Source organism: Hyalella azteca, unplaced genomic scaffold (assembly GCF_000764305.2).
Source record: "Hyalella azteca isolate HAZT.00-mixed unplaced genomic scaffold, Hazt_2.0.2 contig1316, whole genome shotgun sequence".
Classification (NCBI taxonomy): domain Eukaryota; kingdom Metazoa; phylum Arthropoda; class Malacostraca; order Amphipoda; family Hyalellidae; genus Hyalella; species Hyalella azteca.
The window spans coordinates 29245-48970 of record NW_025931637.1 but is presented as its reverse complement, the minus strand read 5'-3'; the positions used below and the strand labels follow the sequence as shown (position 1 = coordinate 48970).

At 39.4% G+C, this 19726-nt stretch overlaps 1 protein-coding gene across 1 annotated transcript; it reads left to right on the top strand.

Annotated features, from left to right (window-relative positions):
• The first annotated feature begins 6280 nt into the window (after positions 1 to 6280).
• On the top strand, positions 6281 to 19681 carry LOC108682823 (adventurous-gliding motility protein Z). The gene is made up of 14 exons (XM_047882262.1): positions 6281 to 6598; positions 7364 to 7586; positions 8122 to 8196; positions 8936 to 9781; positions 9988 to 10074; positions 10486 to 10681; positions 11389 to 11782; positions 12035 to 12274; positions 12835 to 13020; positions 14928 to 15056; positions 16430 to 16651; positions 16933 to 17109; positions 18202 to 18480; positions 18790 to 19681. Exons 1-14 carry the CDS (start codon positions 6530 to 6532, stop codon positions 18889 to 18891), a joined length of 3225 nt encoding a protein of 1074 aa, XP_047738218.1. The 5' UTR covers positions 6281 to 6529; the 3' UTR covers positions 18892 to 19681.
• The last annotated feature ends 45 nt before the right edge of the window (positions 19682 to 19726 follow it).

The window sequence follows — 19726 nt, the reverse complement described above, 5'->3', positions numbered from 1 at the left end:
TGAGATGTCCGCAGGAGTGAATTCCTTTATTTTCATTGTTGCATGAATGCATGTACCTAGTTGTTCAAGTGTTTTGGTGGTGACCAGCAAGGATCCATTGCGTAGGGCGGTAGGTGTTCTATTTTTTCAACTGGTCCACAGATCATATCAGTAGCCCTTGCAATATGGAACGGATTTATCTTTGACAGGTTGGTTATTCCATCCTTGGAGGTTATCAAGATTTGCCGGATGTTCTTTCCTGCATTTTCCAGATGTTTGTGGCAGTTCAGATTCACTCTTGCTGATGTTGGTGCAGCATTCTTCTTCATGCTAATCACATTATCTTGAGTTAGGTGGTTTTTCTGTATTATTTGGTTGGGTCCAAGGGGGCTGGTGCTGGTAGGGGTTGGCTTGGTATTGATTTTTGCATCTCCTCTTAGCGTTATATCTTGTTTCTCTTGTTGATGTGTTATTTCATCTGCACTGTCAGACTGTCTGATATGACTCCACTTATTATTGAGTCAGCATCGCTTTCTTCCATGGGATGGGTGTTTGTTACTAGTCCTGGGGACTCTCTGTCAGCATGCTTGCTTGTTGCAGTCAGGCAAAGACCTGTTCCTGTCTTCCTGATGCGGCACTTTTCTTTGTGTTGGGGGTGGCAGCAGGAGAAGCTAGGTATTCTTCATTTTCATGATTGGCTGGGTTGATTCTTGCTCGTTGATCGTACTCATCGTAGTAGGGGTGTGGGCGTTTTTCTGTTGCTTCCACGCCTTCCAATATTATTGGATTCTTTGGGTCTCGTTTCTCTTTCTGTGGCTGTGGAAAGGCTGTTATTTTCATGACGACCCTCCATTTAGGAGGTTGGAGCCTTGGAGGTATTCTCCCTTGTCTTCTGGGTGGCAGTTTAGATTCACTACTCAAGAAAATGAGACAAAAGTTTGCGGTTGATTAAAGTTAACGAACATACACCGATTGAAAGCCGGCAGATTTGGTGTCAGAGAAATTAGCACCACCTTTCACTGGTGACTGTGAACTCTTGATTGAAACTCATCTTCTTCTTCTTCTTCTATTTGTAGTTGAAGGAGCTCTGGAGACGCGTCCAAGGTAGCCCCTCGACAGGACGGTGATTTACGGGGGTTGCGTAACTGTGGGCAAAAATTCAGAGATAAGACACTTCAGAGTGCAGAGTCTGTCTCTTATACACATCTAGATGTGTATAAGAGACAGGACAAGCACACATCGTCCCCCGGTGAAAGTACTCATCTAGTGAAAGAAATTAATGATTCAAACTTAACTGGTTCTCAGAGCAATGGTCTCTTACCAAACAACTCAAACTTTTGCTCAAGTGACGGAGGAAACCCTGCTCCGCCTCCATACATTAGATTAGCTCCCTCATCCTTGCCGATCATATCGTCTTCAGATAACACTTGTCCAGACGGCAATACACTTTCTCCGGGTCCTCTTCTAACGACCACACCAACATTGAGCTATACAAGCTCTAGCTTCAGCAGCGCGAGCATGGCTAACCCTCCCAACCCTTACCGTCCCATGGACTCTTGCTCGAACCAGTCCTGCAACGATGTCTCCTTGAGCATAACATCCACCAACAAAAAAACCATCGGAGAAGAATCTTCGGCGGAGCACAAGACGACACCGACGGCCCCGAGATCGCTCACGATATCGTATGGAATGAACGGGTCCACGAGTCCGTTGACGGACGGACGGTCGCGGGGCAACAGCTTGCTGCCGTCCGCTGCCCAGATCAGCAATACCGCCGCCCTGGCCGACATCTCTGCACCTGGCGGGCAGGAGTACCCCAACGTGTTCAGGTGGAAATTCGCTTGATGTACAATATTGTGGACAATTATAATTGATTTACTTTATTCTACGTTTTTTCCAGAATATTATCAGGGGTTTTATATACATACAGAGCGGTGTAATACTTTGCATGTTTTTCGTCCATCTATGTTTTCGAATAACTTCCAGGTAATTTCGACTGCACATAAACTAACTCCTAAGGAACTCATTGCAGTGCACCTATTGTACCCAAGTGGATTTGTATTATTCCCTGGGCGTTTGATATCTCGCTAAAATTACAGCGATAGAACCTGTCTCTTATACACATCTAGATGTGTATAAGAGACAGGTATAACCGTTTGCTTTTTCTTGATGTACTTTCATTGATGTTCAACGTTCAGGTATTGTGTGACCTAGTCCGCTTATGCATTCCTGTGCTTGGCACCTATTTGTTTCTATTTGCTTGCCAAATACCATTTGCTTTCAAAGTGTGCTCTAGGCCCTAGATAATCATTAGCTCTCCCAACAGCCCAGCAAATGGTAAGATGGCTACAACCCTTTGGGCATACTTCCTGCCATAAGGTAAGAGTGTTGGTGCTGAGTGCAGTGTGGGGTGAGTGTGGTATGCCTGGGTGTGGCATGTGAGTGTGTGTAACTTGGTCCACAAGCCACTCAGCCTTGATCTCCTTCCCTCCACCGGTGGTCAAGTTCTGCCTTGCTAACTATCACTCCTTGGCTTGTACCTGAAGCCTGGGACGGTTACTACTTGATTTATGATTACTACTTGATTACTACTACTACTAGGGATGGTTAATACTTGATTTATGATTGTTAAAACCATAGTTGACTTTGGCTAATGTTGAGTAAGACATTTTGATTATCAAGCAGCAGAAGCTGTTAATAACTATTTCCATTTTGACTTTAATATTATTTTGTAGTTACTCGAAACTACAACACTGAGAGGCCTTAGTGGTCCACTCATTAGAGTACTCTACCCAGACCACCAAGTGGGCTGAACTGACACCACCGCTAGTGTTTGATTTAGACCAAGTACCATTCATTTTTGTTGTATCTGCCATTTTGTATTTTGTGTTTTGTTAGTATTAAATTGTTTAGTGTTTTCCATGTTTCATGCCTTCCTGAATGTGACTCCTTCTGACCACATTCAGTATTTGTTCCATGACCAAGGACTCAAGAGATACAGTCTCGCATATTTGTGCGGGCTTACCGGGAACCGCTACAACGGGATAGGACTAAAGTCACAGACCCTTTATATTTTTCAATATATTTTTCATTTTATACTATTTTTTATTTGCTTTCTAGTTTTCATTTCATTCAGATTCAGATCCTGTTACCCTCCTCTCCAACATGCAATGACGCACAAATTGTAAAATTTTATTATTAAAAGCTAGGCTCAATAATTCAAACCTTCAATAATAAATAATTATTGAAGGCATTTCAATGCTAATAAGCCACAATCTTCAATTTAATAGTCTGAATAGAGCAGAATGAAAACATCACTAAAAAAATACAGTAAATGAGCTCAGAAATTTTGGAAAAGGTTATGGCAGAGCCACAGCGGCGCAGCTCACAGAGACAGAGGGAGAGGTATATAATTGAAAGAGCTGTAATTTGTGAAGCAGAAAATGGAAAGCATATGCATTGACTGTTATGCAGGATGTTATTTTTTAGTTACATTTAATAGTAAATTTTCTAAATTTTACTGAAAGTAAATTTGTGATAAGAATGAAATTAAATTTGCAACAGAAAATCGGTTTCCATTGCCTTGACTTTATGATTCTAAAATTTCATGCACATAACTGTTAAAATAAATATGTTAATTTAAAATTGAAAATTGAAATGGTTCAGTCCACACTCAGGATGATGCATGTTTTTGGTGAATTTTCCCACACATTTTCACTTTTTTTAAGCTATTGCTGTGCACAGTTGTGAGTTGGCGCAATGTAATGAAAATTGATTCTCTTTGCGCACGTGTTCGCGCAATCCCGGCCATCAATTCTACGTTGCGCTACCGCGCACGAGCAGTTTGTGGAGGAACACACGTAATACTCACATTACGGTACTCAGTACAGTATGCCTTTAATTATCTTTCAATAATATATGATTTTTCTTGATACGGAAATTTGGTAAATGAGAAATCTAGAACTTTATTTTAGAAGAAATTTTCTCCAAAGTCATATGGCATTAGGCAACACTGAACACCGTCTGTTTACATTTCGTATGTATAATAGCCGCAGTTTACGATTACCGTACGTTTCGTATCCGATAAGGCGGACAAGCGGAAGAGTCAGAAGTAACCCAGACATGTCCTACATTTTATTATTGTCAGTTCAACTCGCGTAGTCAATGTACTTGCGTATATTGTCGACTAAAATAGTAGAACTATTTTAGCTTTCTAAAGTACGGCGCACGGTGCATTTTTTTACCAGCATAGTACGGCGCACCGCGCAGGTCGTTAAAATGACAAAATAAATTCCCGCGCACCTGGCACATCTTCCTGACCATGGGGTTCAGTGACTATTGGCCCATCCTTGATATCCTTTAGGTGAAGTATAGTACGTATGCATGAAAGTCAGACTTTAAATTTAAATTAAAGTTTCTTAGGTCAGGAAACTGCAAGCTGCAGCTTGCAAAAAACTAGTAATATGTATCGTAAAATGGGGTAACTTAGACCGGTGGGGTAACTTAGACCACTTTTTGTTTTTTTAACAAAACCCCCACAACTCAAAAACTATTTGACATAGAAAAATTTTGTCAATGGGCCTTAAAGGCCTAATACTGAGGCTACATAACACAATAGAAAGATTTGAAAAGTTTGCATATCTAATAGGTTAAAAATTAAAAATGTGACCCACAAAAAAAAGCTATTATTTAAAGCCTGTCAGAGTACCCCCCCCCATTTTTTTATTTTTTGGTTAAATAACTCCAGGTTTTGGTGCATTGTAGTAGAACTCTTCTAGTTACATATGCAAATGACAAACTTGAGGAAAGTGTCATAGTTTGCAAATGGGGGGCGCCGCCCCATAATGAGGGAAATGTGACTACGTACCTAATGGCAGTCCTGATGGGGTAATATTGACTGGCTTGGAAATTAAGTTAAAATTACCACATATAAGACTCTGTAGAGTCTGAAACATGAAGAAAAAACATAAATAGGCTGTCAAACATAAAATATGTTATATATGGTAATTTTATATTAACTTCTGTACTATGCTGGTAAAAAAATGCGCCGTGCGCCGTACTTTAGAAAGCTAAAATAGTTCTACTATTTTAGTCAACAATATACGCGAGTATATTGACTACGCGAGTCGAACTGACAATAATAAAATGTAAGACATGTCCGGGTTACTTCTGACTCTTCCTCTTGTCCGCCTTGTCAGATACGGAACGTACGGTAATCGTAAACTGTGGCTATTATACATACAAAATGTATAATAGACAAAATGTATAAAGACGGTGTTCAGTGTTGCCATATGACTTTGGAGAAAATTTCTTCTAAAATAAAGTTCTAGATTTCTCATTCACCAAATTTCCGTATCAAGAAAAATCATATATTATTGAAAGATAATTAAAGGCATACTGTACTGAGTAATGTGAGTATTACGTCTGTTCCTCCACAAACTGCTCGTGCGCAGCAGCGCGACATAGAATTGATGGCCGGGATTGCGCGAACACGTGCGCGAAGAGAATCAATTTTCATTACATTGCGCCAACTGTGCACAGCAATAGCTTAAAAAAAGTGAAAATGTGCGGGAAAATTCACCGAAAACATACATCATCCTGAGTGTGGCAAGGGCCTTCCCCATTGTCTGGGCAACACAATTACCCTACTCTGAATAGTAGAACAGCTGGGGAAAAGGCATCTCAGCAAAGTCACCAACATCAGTTACTATGAATAATCATATGGATGCTGGCATTTTAGGCACTAATATATAATACACACAATCAGGCTTCTTTGCAATTATCAGAGACTAGTTTTCCATGCCTGCACTGCCAATTTGTCGCTTGCCCCATACTGGCCCATAGTCATATTAACCTCAAATAAGTATTAGCCTTATGGTGGTCAAGGTTTTTACTTATTCCTAGTCTTAGCTTAACACCAATGTCAAATGAGCACACCTTAATACCCTTTGATAATTATTGGTATATAACAGTTTACTGGTACAAGTCTGATTGCTAGGGATTGCTATACAGTAATGGCATAGCAGTCAGTGCCAGAGTAGTTTTAACAGAATCAAAGCATGTATCAGCATAACGGGAGCATCACCGGCTTCCCTCACTGAGTGATGGCTTATAAAGCCTAGCCCATGAATCGGGCCATAGGATGTTTCTGTGATGGTATCACGTGGAGAGAGAATTGTTGTCATAGAAGTTTCAATAATATCTCATCTGAGACAATCCTATGCTGTAAAATGTACTACTGTGTGGAGCGCAACCATCATGTTTTGGCATAATTTAACATTTTTACTCTTCACAATTTTTCAGGCTGAACTTCTAGAATGCCCTATTATTTATTGAATTTTAAACTACCTGTAAATTTTTACCCTCTAAAAATTTAGAGAACACTTTCATCACTGATTTACAATTATTCTCTCAGTATGCTAAAAAATAATTAACTAGTAAGGTATCTGTTGAGACATTTTTTGTTTGTTAACAATAGTACCTATATTAACTCCTAGGCTCAGGAAAGCTTATATTAGTTCAGATTTAAAATGCCACTGAAAACAACATTATGAGTAGATCCACTTCTACAGAGCCTGTCTCTGATTTTGATGCAGATGAAGTTGATAAACTCCTTGATGTAAGTATCTAACTTATAAGAAATATTTCCACTGACCTCTAGTTGAATTTTGCTTAAACTTGTATGTATTGTTCATATAAACATTTGAGAGAAATTGAAATTCAAGAATCAAGAACAAATAATGGCAAAGTGAGATCAAAATAGGTGTCCAGGTCAAGATTTTGCAAGTTATTATGAACTAAATTGGCTTATTCTCAAAATTGCTACTCAGTTGTTATCTGAACTGAAGCGGAGAGGAAATTGTTCATTATTTATCACCAAACCATTGGCATGGTGTGCAGAATGCCATCAGTGGAACTATTGGCTAACCACTATTCATATTTACTAATTTATTGTCATTGGAGAGCTGTAATCAGCACTTACTTTCCACATCTTCTCCTTGGGTCTTTGAAATAGGGATATTTGTTATTAACCTATATATATTATGGCTAAATGCATATCTTTGCAAATCTTGTCTGTAGACACTTCATGTTGCCACAATTACCTATGCCAATTACCTATGTCACTTTTTAGAACTCATTAGACTTATTTTGTTCTTTCTTGAATTTAAATCAACATAAATATTTGTTGTTGATATCTACAACTTCCTAAACATAAATAATGCCTTCAAATGATTTCAAACTTGTTTCTTTTATAATTTTTTGTCTTTATTATAGCTGGCCTTACCAGCTGATATTAATTCAATTTCAAATCATAAGCATTCAATTTTATACCTATCATATTATTCTGAGTTAACTTTGGAACTTTTGCTGCCTTGACTTGTAGGACTTGCAGGACGATGATGCAGATGATGATGGGCTGTTGAAGCACAGCCACAAGTCTCTAAAATCCTCTAAGAATTTCCCACCTGTCTCGGGCCTCGCCAAGTCTCCTGCAAAGTCCTCTATCAAGTCACCAAAGTCTCCAGACTTGATCAAAAGTCCCACCAGTGGTAGAGACACTCCAAAGAAGGTCACATTCAGTGGTTCTGAAGATACAAAACCAGATGGTAGCTAAATTTTCTTTTAGCGTATAAATGTTTATTTCTGCTGCTTTTTCTCATACCTGCCAATTGAGTGAATATTCTGGTACCTATTGTTTTATGCAATGTGATCACTTCAAAAAATTGTCATAAATGTTGATGTTTCCTTATTTTTCAAGAATGGGAAAAATGCTAGGAAAAACTCCATGCAAACTGTGGCTTCGATTGTGTAAATTTTTAGGGTCCTTTAGCTTATACCTAAAGCTTATATAAAGGGTCCTTTTTGTATTTTTAGGGTCCTTTAGCTTTTATGTAGATGACAACATAGCTTGCCATTTGAGGGTGTAGGGATTATATAGATTTGCTAATACATTTGAGGTGCGATACATTTGAGGTTTATACTGTTCAAGCTTGTGAAGATCAGTTCTAGTTTTGAACAACATAGCACCCTACAGATAGGTATCCATTTTATTTCAATGATTGTTCTATACTAAAAAGTTTTTTTGTGATTTTTTCCTGCATCACTATACCTATTTTCCCTGATTAAATATTTGTATGACAGATGGAGAGGTACAATCATCAAATCAATACAGCCGAATTGAGCCTCGATCAACCAGCCCTTCTGCCAGTGTTCGAGGTAATTGAACATGAGTTACAATGGAGTATATTTCAGCATTTCATGTGTCTTGATTTGATATGTAAATATGTTTTACCATCATGGAGACCATCATGATGGTAACAATAAACCATCATCATTTCTTCAAGATAAATTGTAGAAATGGAATTATAAAATGGGGTTGGATTGAAAATTTTAAATTAAAATTTGAAAAAGATTAAACATAATTTATTATATGAAGTTGATATGAAATTCAAAATACCTGTTTCCTTCAACTTTTTAATATGATGTGAAGATAAGAACATGATGTGAATGAGCATTCTTAATTAAAGGAGAGTTTGAAAAAGGTCTTTCATTCATTAATATTGCTTCAGTTAAAAATAATTAGTTTTAATGGAAAAATTATGTATTCGATAAAGAGATAGGTATTGAAATCTTAGTAAATCATCTACCCCATGCAGAGTTAGGATTGCCTATACTTTATAAATATGTAAATTGATGTTGTAGGTGTTGTTTCACTAAGGAATCATTTTACTGTGCAGTTCTTTCAATTTTGCAATATTTAATGGAACCAAAATACATTCTGTTTAAAACTTTCAAGCATACTGTTCCATTTTTATTGTACTTCTAATTTCTCCATCCATGAAACTTTTTTCATATTGAATTTTACAATGATGAAAAATTCAATTATGGGAAATAATATTGTGGGTACATAATTATGGGAAACAAACTATAATTACTTATTGTATTTTTTTTTAAGAAAGCAAGGAAACATCCCCTCCTGGAGTCCACTTGTCTCCCAGTTCCTCTGCCTTGAAAAAAGCCAATGGGGACAAACAAAATTTGAATGCCAAGAATGAAGCCTTGCCAGGAAAGAATTCTCCTTCCAGCATCATGAGTGCACGTGCGAAAAAATCCAGTGACATTTTTGGTGGTGATGACCATGGTATTTTTGGAGATCTTGACAAGAAATTACAACCACCAAAAAGCAGTTCTGTCTTTGATGCATATTTATCAGGAAATAAAGAGAGTCATGCATCATCTTCTGCTAAAAAATCACAGGATCTCTTGTTTGATTCAAAGTTTAATAAAAACTTGCCCAACAAAACTGATTCTGCTTACAATCCGAGCAAGTCGCCTCCATCAGTTCAGCCTAGAGGGAAAATTGCTGGCCTGTTGGTCGATGATGATGACGATTTTTTTGGCACTGGTGGATTTCTTGGTGGTGGCTATGGAGTTGGAAACAGTGCAAGTGGCAAGGATAAGTCCAGTGCTCAAGGCGGTACAAATGGAGGCCCCGTTAGTAGATCTGGTAGAAGAGGTAAGCCAGAAACCGCCAAGAATGCGCGCAAATCTTTTGAGATCGATGACTCGGACATAGTGGGAACCAGCAGAAATCGCCGTGCCCAGTCTGCAGATAACAAGTCCGACAGTCCTAAAGAATCTGCAGCATCCACAGCTGTTACCTCGGGTGCAATGGGTGCCATGGCTGCTTCTGCTGGGAAAGATGTCCACGGAGAACCTTCTGAGACTGCAGGAGGAGGATGGTTGAACTCTCTTCTAAAAAAATCATCTTCCCCTAAAAAGTCAACACCTCCATCATTGGGTGAGTATTTATGCTTGTTCATATATTTTTGATCAATGATCAATTTTAAGATAATTATTGTGAAAATTTAGTTATAAATAATTATTGCTGTCCTTGGTTATGCCTTTTAATACAACCTGGTACCGCTGTCCCTACAGGGGACCTGGTATTGGAGAAACATAAAATAAAACAGATGTCAATGCCACTAAATTTCTCCTCCAAAACAGAAGGCTCTCCCAGTCAAGCAGCGGCTGCAGGGAAGGCAACCTCCTTCCTCCTCAGCTACCCCGACACTGGCAGCCTCGCCCTGGCTGGTATCTTTGGGAAAAATATTCCCTCCCTCAATTCTAAATAAGCCGACATTTTGAAATATATCAATGAATCTAAGGATCTTCAACAGCAATTATCAACTTAGAGAAAAAATTTCATTCATTTAAGATATATAAGGATTATAATGTTATATTTGAGAGTTGAACTTCACCTTGACTTGGAAAAGTAGAAACTTGTCTATAAAATTTTAAATTTCACTGCTTGACTCCTGAAAATTTTGATTTATTTGTGATAAATTTAATACCATTCTATTTAATTATTGAAACTCCATTTTTTTTTGTATAGAAATCAATGCTAAACTGATGGAGTGATAATTTTATCTGGGAATCGGCTAGTATTATTAATTTTCAATAAGTTATTGCTAAGGAATTATATGAACACAAATACTCGTACAGGCCTGACTGCTTCGGGTGAGATTCAGGCGCAGCTGCAAGAACAGCTGCTACTGCAGCAACAGCAAGCAGCACAGCAGCTGCAGGAGCAACAGAAGCACATACAAGAACAGTTCGCCAAACAGACCGTGCAGCAGATCAGCCAACAGAGAGCAATGATGGACCTGCTTGCTAAGCAACAGGAAGTTGCTGTGCGCAGGTCTGGGGCTACGGTAACTTTGTTGACATTTGTTGACTTTGTGTTGCCCCTGTTGACATTTGTAATATTTCTGTTGGCCCTGTCGACAATAGTTAACTAATGTAAAGCATGTTGTCATTGGTTAACTTTGTGTTAGCCTTGTTTATACTTATCAATTCTGTATTAACCTTTTTGATAGCTTAAAAGTTTGTTGTAAGCCCAGTTGACGTTTGTAAACTCGGTGTTAACCCGGTTGACATTTGCAAGTTCATTTTTAGGCCTTTCGACATTTTCGACAACTGTTACATTCACACTAACAATTACATTGTTTTTCTGAGAAGTACTTAAATTCGAAAATTTTTGCCAGCCTTATTGGCGTTTGCAAACTTTTTTACCGTGTTGACAGTAGAAAGCGCCGTTGTTGAAGCTGTGAACCACACTTAACTCTCCTGTTGAGACAGGCGTTAACGGAAAGAGGTTTTAGTTTATCATTTAAATTGCAAGTGACCATAACGATTCTTTCGTTTCGCTTGTCCTTGGCATCCTTTTTTTCATCCATTCTGTGACATCTCGAATTATTTCTTCAAATGATACATTTTGTGGCAGCTAACTACTCAACTACCAACTACTCTCAACTTTCAATTTATATCATCTCGATTGTTCTCTGACCATTTTGTATAGTTTTTCTTTTACTAAGAATTTCAACTAAATTTATGTTCCTATTGCAGGTGCCAGAACGCTTTGCTTGGTATTTCCAACTTCGGTCTCTTGGGACTACCCGTGGAGGTTTCGGGTGCTGCTGCCCCGGCCATCGCTGACAACATTAATGTCAACAATAACAGCAAAAATAACAGCAATGATGATAGCAGCACCAACAAGAAATTAAATATTAATGATACTGAAGCGCGTGCAAAGCAAGAAGCCCAAGAAGTTTTACGGAAGGCTCAGGTAGAGGTGGAGAAGTTGAGTGCGGAACTTGAAGTTCTGCGAGCTCACCATGAACAAGAACTTGAGCTTCTTACCAAAAGTTACGAGACTAAACTCAAGTTCAGCGATGAGCTTCATGTCAAGAAGGAAGAATTGCTGCACAAGCAGCACGATCAACTTGTTCAGCATCATCAGGTGCATACATTATCCTCTGATGCATTCCTTTTAAGTATTAAAAATTCAGTGAGAACTTTAAATTATGGAGATTGTTTGAGCTGTTCCATTGAAAGTCTTAAAAAATTAAGCAAGTTTAGAAATTAAATATAACATTGTAGACTAATCAATCAATTAGTTTTAACACAAGTAGAAGAAACTATAAAATTAGTAAAATAATTGACAAATTATGATAGTTTCGTTACTCAATGGAAATGGACTGGAGTGTTGCAGTGCGTGCTGCAGCTGCTGCAGGAGCAGCACGAGCTGCAGCTGCAGGAGGTGCAGAAGATGAAGGACATGGAGGTTGCCGCTGTGCAGCGTAATGCTGCACGCTGCACAGAAGCCAATGTTGTGTCTCAGCAACTCAGCAGCAATGCTGCACTGCTCACTGAACTGAGCAGCAACGTGCAGCAGCAGAGTGACGCCGCACAGCAGGTGCTGCAGCAAGCGCTGCAGGCGCAGCAGCAGCAGGTCTGTGCTACTACTCCCACTATGGCCTATTTATTGAAATTTAATTAATTATTTTCTTCAGTATCTGCTCACAACTTTTATAATTTCTTCTGAAGTTTAGTTAGTATCTTGTTATTGTATTGTTACAGCTGCTCTGACAACGCCATTCCTGTTACAGCTGCACTGACAACGCCATTCCTGTTACAGCTGCACTGACGACGCCATTCCTGTTACAGCTGCACTGACAACGCTTTCCTGTTACAGCTGCACTGACGACGCCATTCCTGTTACAGCTGCTTAGATAACGCTATTTTCATTATTGCTACTCAGAAAATTATGTGAATATCACAGCTTCTCTGACAGCAACTGTTGCCACAGCTGCTCTGGCATTGCTTACGCTGCCCCTGTGCTCCATTGCTCCGACTCCTGAGCCTATACTTTCAAAAAAAGTTAAGAGATCGTAAGTTCATCAGCCAATCATTGACGGGCTTCCAAGCAAAATCCACCAATCATAGACAAGAGTATAGAGAGTAAGTACTTACGTTCACTTAGCGAGTTTTGAAAGTATGGCCCCTGCGCAGGTGGCAAGTTTGGAGGCTCAGCTGACGGCGGGCGCACGGGCGGCGGAGGCGGAACAGGAGCGTCTGCGCGCGCTCGTGACGCGCCTGGAGCAGCGGGTGGCGGCGCAGCAGGCGGAGCTGCAGGAGAACACCTGGCGACTGGGCAGAGAGCAGCGCCAACTGGCCCAGGATATTGCCAACTGGCAGGTCAGCTGGCGACGGGGGTATTGCCAACTGGCAGGTCAGCTGGCAACGGGGGTATTGCCAACTGGCAGGTCAGCTGGCGACGGGGGTATTGCCAACTGGCAGGTCAGCTGGCGACGGGGGTATTGCCAACTGGCAGGTCAGCTGGCGACGAGGTTACTGTAGGCCTGGGGCCGGATTATCAAAACTTCGTAACTTTTTGTACTTACGACAAAAAAAGTTACGTGTTACGTAAGTACACCCTAATTTTGGCATCATCAAAACTTTCGTACGCAAAACGTAGCTAAACGCGTATTATCAAAACCATCTGGCTAACTGACCAATCAGAGATTTGCTCTTCCTATAGCGCCAGTAAGCTCCTCTCGACCAGTGCGCAGTGCGCTTGGACGAAAGTAAGATGTGTGGTGTCAGCGGCATTTGCGGTGCCTGACTAGAGTGTATTGGGATAAATGAGTGAGACGTTATCGAAATAGCAATGCACTTGCTGTGATCATTAGCCGAAATTTCTTGCAATAACGGCAAATAAATTCATTATTCCCATTCAAAATTAGAAGATTTTTTTTAGGTTACAAAGAATTTAGAAAATTTCTTGAGTTGGACTTGGAGTTGCGACTGTCATAAAAAGAAATAAATTTGTTCACAGAGAACTAGAAAAATGATTTGCTTGTCAACCTCAATATAATTTTGAATCAAAAAGGCATTATTCAAGTGAATGATCATAAAACTGTGAGATATGAATATCAACATTTGCTTGTAAATTATAGCACAAAAGGCAATTGACATTTTTATCCCAAAAGCACCGTTTAGCACGACCACATATTATATGTCGGATTATTGACAAAATTCTATCACAAGTCAAGGTGTTGTTATTTGTTAGTAAATCAACAGTTTCCTATCGCTTCAGCAGACACTCTAAACTTGTGCGGAACTTCACTTACGACATCTCCGAGCAGGCGTAGTTACGTTACGTAGCTTCCCGCGCAAATGTTTTGATAATACCACCTCTAGAGTTACGTCATCAAGTCAGCACTTAAGCCTCTCGTAAGTCAATTTTGCGTACTTACGAAGTTTTGATAATACGGCCCCTGTGGTCATGGTGAGAGGTGGAGCGGGCCAGCTGGTGATGAGATTAAGAGTAGGCCAGTTGAATGATAAAACAACTGGTAGGTCAGTGGAGTGATAGATGAATAGCAAATCATTTGCTGTTCAAACTTTATTTAGATTGAAATGCCAGCTGGTAAATTTATAATCAAAGCTCCTGATGTTCGTACTTTATTAAAAAATATTTCACTATTTTATAATAACTTTACAATGATTCAAGTTTCCTGGAATTTTCTGTTACCTCGCGAACGCTTAAATGTTGTTGATACTTTGGCCTTATGGCTTCATTACCTTCAGAATGGCCGTTGGCTCAGCAGTTGCTTGTTTTCTTTCATGCAACAATTTTTTGTTAGGAAGAATATGTGGAGCAAAATTTTTTTAATATTCATACGTTTTGCTTGTTGATTCATTTCATATTTGTTGTTAAAGGTATCACCATTTAGTGAGACCACTCGGTGAATTTTAATTTATTTTTATTTATCAGTATTTTGCGCAGGTGGCAAATGCATAGAAAATTTCGAACAATTTTTTAACTATTTTCTTCGAACAATAAAAAAATTTTCCTAGCATTGCCTGGGAATCTGGCAATGCATATTCAATTTTACATAAATAAATTCATGGTCTAAATATAAGTCCATGTAACTATTTCTGAAGCAGTGAAGCCTGAGACATCATCGCCTCAATCTTGCTGCTCGCTGGTATTCCTGCTCAGTCGTGATGCATGTAACTCTCTTCCTGCTCAGTCGTGATGCATGTAACGCTCGCTTCCTGCTCAGTCGTGATGCATGCAACGCTCTCTTCCTGCTCAGAAAAAGAAGCTGAGTGAAGAGCAGCGTCTCGCTGCAGCAGCTGCAGGCGAGCAGCAGAAGCTGGACGAGGCTGCAGCGCGACTCAGGCAGCAGCAGGAGCTGCTGCAGCAGAAGGCAACCAGACTGAAAGTGAGGCAACGAGAATATAAGTATGGCGGTGAGGTTCAAGTTAATTCAGTAATAATTGAGATAAGGGGGTGACGTTAAAAGTGAGGCAAAGAGAATGGAATTATGGCGGTGAGGTTTGAATTAATTCAGTAATAATGGAGATAAGGGAGTAATGGACGTTGAAAGTGAGGCAAAGAGAATGGAAGTAAGGCGGTGAGGTTTGAATTAATTCATTGAGAATTGAGACGAGGCGATAAGTGGCGTTGAAAGTGGGGCTGAAGAATTAGAAGTAAAGCATGCATGATCGAATGTAATTCATCAAAAGAAGAAGTAAGGTGATGTGATTTTGACGTGAGTGATGTTAAAAGTAAGAGATAAGGTAGTAATTAAGTGATGTTAAAAGTGAGGTAAAGGAATTAAACCTACGGCAGTGAGCTTGAGTAAGAGGAAATAAAATTGTAAGTATGATAGCAAGTTTGACAGCAAAATATGGAAGTGATGCGGTTATGTGGAAAGTTGGTCAAAGCTATTTGAAGTGCTGCAGTGGAATTGGAAGTTTACTTATATTCATTGAGGTTAAGTTTTACAGCCTAAAAAGAGCATGCAAAGGAATCAGATTGTTTGGGAAGTCTCTGAGATATTTTATAATGACGATGTCGGCTTGTTTACATCTGCACAATTGATTTTGGGTAATTGAACTTTTGGTAAGATAAGGAATGTATTTCATACTGAGTTGCCAACATATTTCGAGTTGATTTTCTCGAACCCTCTGACTTTAGATTTTTAGTCAATTTAGTCAACAATTCATAACAGTTCTAGTAAGTTTTTTTTATTCTACTGGTAACTCATAAGGAATATACTAACTATTTACCACACACGTCGAGGTGACACGTAGGGTCAGGAAGGCGATTCTTGTATCTAATATCCATTAAGTCGAGTATTGCACAAAAAATAGCTGTTGATTCTGTTACTATTTTATACAAATTGCTCTTAATTTAAATATTTTATAATGAAGCTGTTAACTCGAATATTGTACAAAAAAGCTGTCTTCACGAATTGTCTCAAAAGAAGTGAACTCGAATTCCGTTCCCATCCTATCTTGTGTCTACTTATTTTTCGCTTGCTATTAATATTATGTGTGACGTGCCCTCGAGGTTCGTTTGAACCAGACGCCACGACAAATGCGTCGAATAATAATAATAATAATTTTACAAAATATAGCTGTTAACTTGAATATTGTGCAAAAATATGTAAGCTCAGATACTGTATATTATATTGTATACAATACTGTATATGTTAGCTCAAATACTGTATATTATATTGTATACAATACTGTATATGTAAGCTCAGATACTGTATATTATATTGTATATTGAAACAAAATTTGTCCACAGGTCGAGGAGTCTCTGCTGGCCAGCAAGAGAAGACAAGACGCAGCGGTCCCCGGCCTGGACCCCCGCCCGGGACCGCTTGGGGACCGCCTGCTGGGACCGGTGGGGGACCGCCTGCTGGGGGGCGACGAGAGCAGGAAGCTCGCCCAGCGTCGGGAGGAGCTGGCCGCTGAGCGAGCAGACGTGCTGGAGCTGAAGGCGAAGCTCGAGCGGGAACGAATGGACGTAAGCGATTCTTGTATTTTTTTCTTTTGAACTTGAGAGATTTGTATGATTGCGTTATAATCATGAGAACCTTACAGATTTTATTTATTTTTGATCGATTTTCAAAGTTATTTGTGACTGCAAGTATTTACTTTCATCTAATATGTACGTTCTTCAATTTTCAATTATATACCGTACGTTCTTCTATAATTTTTTTCGTCTAATATTTATGCACCGGAAGTATTTTTGAAATTATATTTTCTCGGGCCATGAAACTTTAATCAAATTATTGAATATTTCAGATGATTCTGGCGACAGCTCGCCTGCAGAGCGAGCAGAAAGCTCTGCAGCAGGAACAGGAGAGTCTGACTCTGCAGCGGCAGCAGCTGCAGTCTAAAGCTGCTGCTCTGCAGCAACGGCTGCACCATCTGCAGGCAGAGACCGAGGCTGCACATCTCATCAAGCTGCAGGCCGCCAAAGTCGGTTATTCATAAATATTTTAATATTTATTATTTTTGTATTTTTTACTAATATTTAATAAATATAAATATCTCATTTATGGAAAAAACGCTATTGTGCTCGTCATGTCCGTCCGTCTGTCCGTGATTTCACGTTTTCGTCGACGAGAAAATGCGCCGTCTGTCACTCACTGCAGTGAATACTTAGTTACATTTTTTCTCATTTGTTATCATATACCGTAATCAGTTCTTGGTTCTGGCATGCACTGTCTATCATTGTTTTTCGCGTGTGAAGAAACTTTCGCTATTGCATGCTGTAGAAATGAAATTCATAACTTAACGTTACAGTATTTTTAATTTATCGTTGCATACGGAAATCAGTCATCATCCCTGTTAATTTCCGGCATGACAGTTGGCGCCCAATCGAGGCCTTGTATTAATGTTGACGCACATTAATAAAATGCGTTAATGCTTTTCCTGTCATTTCAGAACAATTTTCACTTTACCTATGTTTCGAAATAAAAAACAACTTTTCACTGACAGAGAACACTTTGGTCCAACATTCATTCCGGTGCATTTAAGCTCGCCAAGGTTTTTTCCTTGGAGGAGGGCAGTGAGGGGATTGGGAGTTGAATTATTTTTTCTACTGATGCATTAACCGTCGTCAATGTTGTTCAAATGTTACCCGTCAATGTAAAATGTTAACCGTCGTCAATGTTGTTCGCATCTTAAGCTAAGGCCTAGACACTAGGGTTTGTGTCATTAGACAAACTCTAAGGTTATTCCAAGATTTGGTAAGTTTTTATTAGAACTTCGAACAGTATTGAAGTAAATATTCTAAACAGAATGGTGTTTTTTTGTATTATGCTTTTTCTGATACATTGGTTCACAAGCTGAGGGGAATCCTGCATTTAAACTTAGCTTCACATGCAAGAACATTGTTAGCTGTTCCAACACAAGGCTACCATCCTGTACTCAAACCACCCTGCACTCAATTTAGACCTCACGTCTTAAAGAGTAATGAAGATTCCATAGTACATAGAAATAACTCGATTGCATTCACTGTGTGTATTCAGATCTAGAATTAGTCGCTGCCAAAGAGTTGTGTTTCAGGAGCGAGATCGAACAGCGGCGGCCATTCAAAGGCTTCAAGAACTAGCTACCAGAGGGCTGTGTTCGCGATGTGGCCGTCCATTGTGGTCCTTCGGTGCTTCAGCGTCGTCTGATATCTATAAAGTTCCATCCATCGGTCCTCCTATTCCGTCCACCAGCCTCCCCGTGACCATTGGTCCGCCGGTGTCATCCATTGATATTGCAACGTCGCTCGGCGGCGAGGCCGCGTCGTCCGGGGTGACAGTTTTCGATGCTGCCTCTGATGGCTTCAAGATCAAGGTATTTATTTATATTGATGCGCTGTGAACAAATAAATGAACCTAAGTTATATTATATATGAGGCTTCAAACAAGTCTTGTTAGGGCTGATAATTGTAAAATATTATCTCTGTGCTTCGTGCAGTATACATGTACATGTTCTGGATTTAGTACAATTTTAAAGGCAAAACTTCAATTAAAAATCGGAAAACTCGATAGTGTGAGACAAACTTTCCGACCAGTTATGTTGAATGCAATAATGGGGTAACTAAAGCCCTCGAATACTGATAAGAGTTTAGAATTATTATCATTCTTGAAACAATTGTGACAGAGTGTGGATTATCGACCTGAAGCTGTCATGGCGCGGCTGGAAGCTGCGCGCGCTGAAGATGCTCTCACGCTGAAGCTCAACATCGACCCGCTGGTCCAGTGATGCTCATACTTTTCACTTTGCTGTCCAATTTGTCTTATCATAGTAATCGATGTTAGTCTTCCTAGTCAAGAAAAATACAAGAATCGGCGACAGGCCTATTCTTCAATGCCGAAGATACTATACTATAATAGTCCAATCCTATGTCATTTGATGTGTATGAGGGCATTGAAACCCTGCCCTTTACATGACGACTGGAAATGGAGGATCGATAAATAATAATCATCAGGGGAAATTTGATCGCAGATTAGGAACCAATGTTCTATACTCAGAGTAGAGCTCAAATTGATGAAATGTTAACGCAGTGTTGATGATTTATACAGATTCAATATCGAGGTTCATTACAACATACGTGACTGTTCGCTGGAAGAACAGGTATGTACTGTTTCTGCACTGTTGATTGCAGCAGCATAAAGAAACAATCCCGCTCCTCCAAAAGGCAGGTAATCTTGGGACGTGACTAGCAGGTGATGTTCCTCCAGTCGCTCATGGTGTGGGAACGATACCATGGGTATGTGCTCATGAATCGTTATATCTTGTTTTATTGCAATTCATTTTCAGTGTAAGGTATTTATACTAGATTAACTTAGATATAATTGAAGTTTCTTTAGAAACGTTGAAGTTGAGGAAGAACTTTTGACGGGTGTCTACGCTCAAATAATTGCTCACTGCCACGCCAGTCTTCATTGAGGGACCAAAGATGACCAAAGATTAGCTTAGTATTTAACTATAATTAAGTATAACGTACTCAAATGAACCAAACGATGCAATGTCATTAAACTTGGTGAATTTCTATATAGTTTTGACATCCTTTGCATGGCTATAATAAATTACTTAC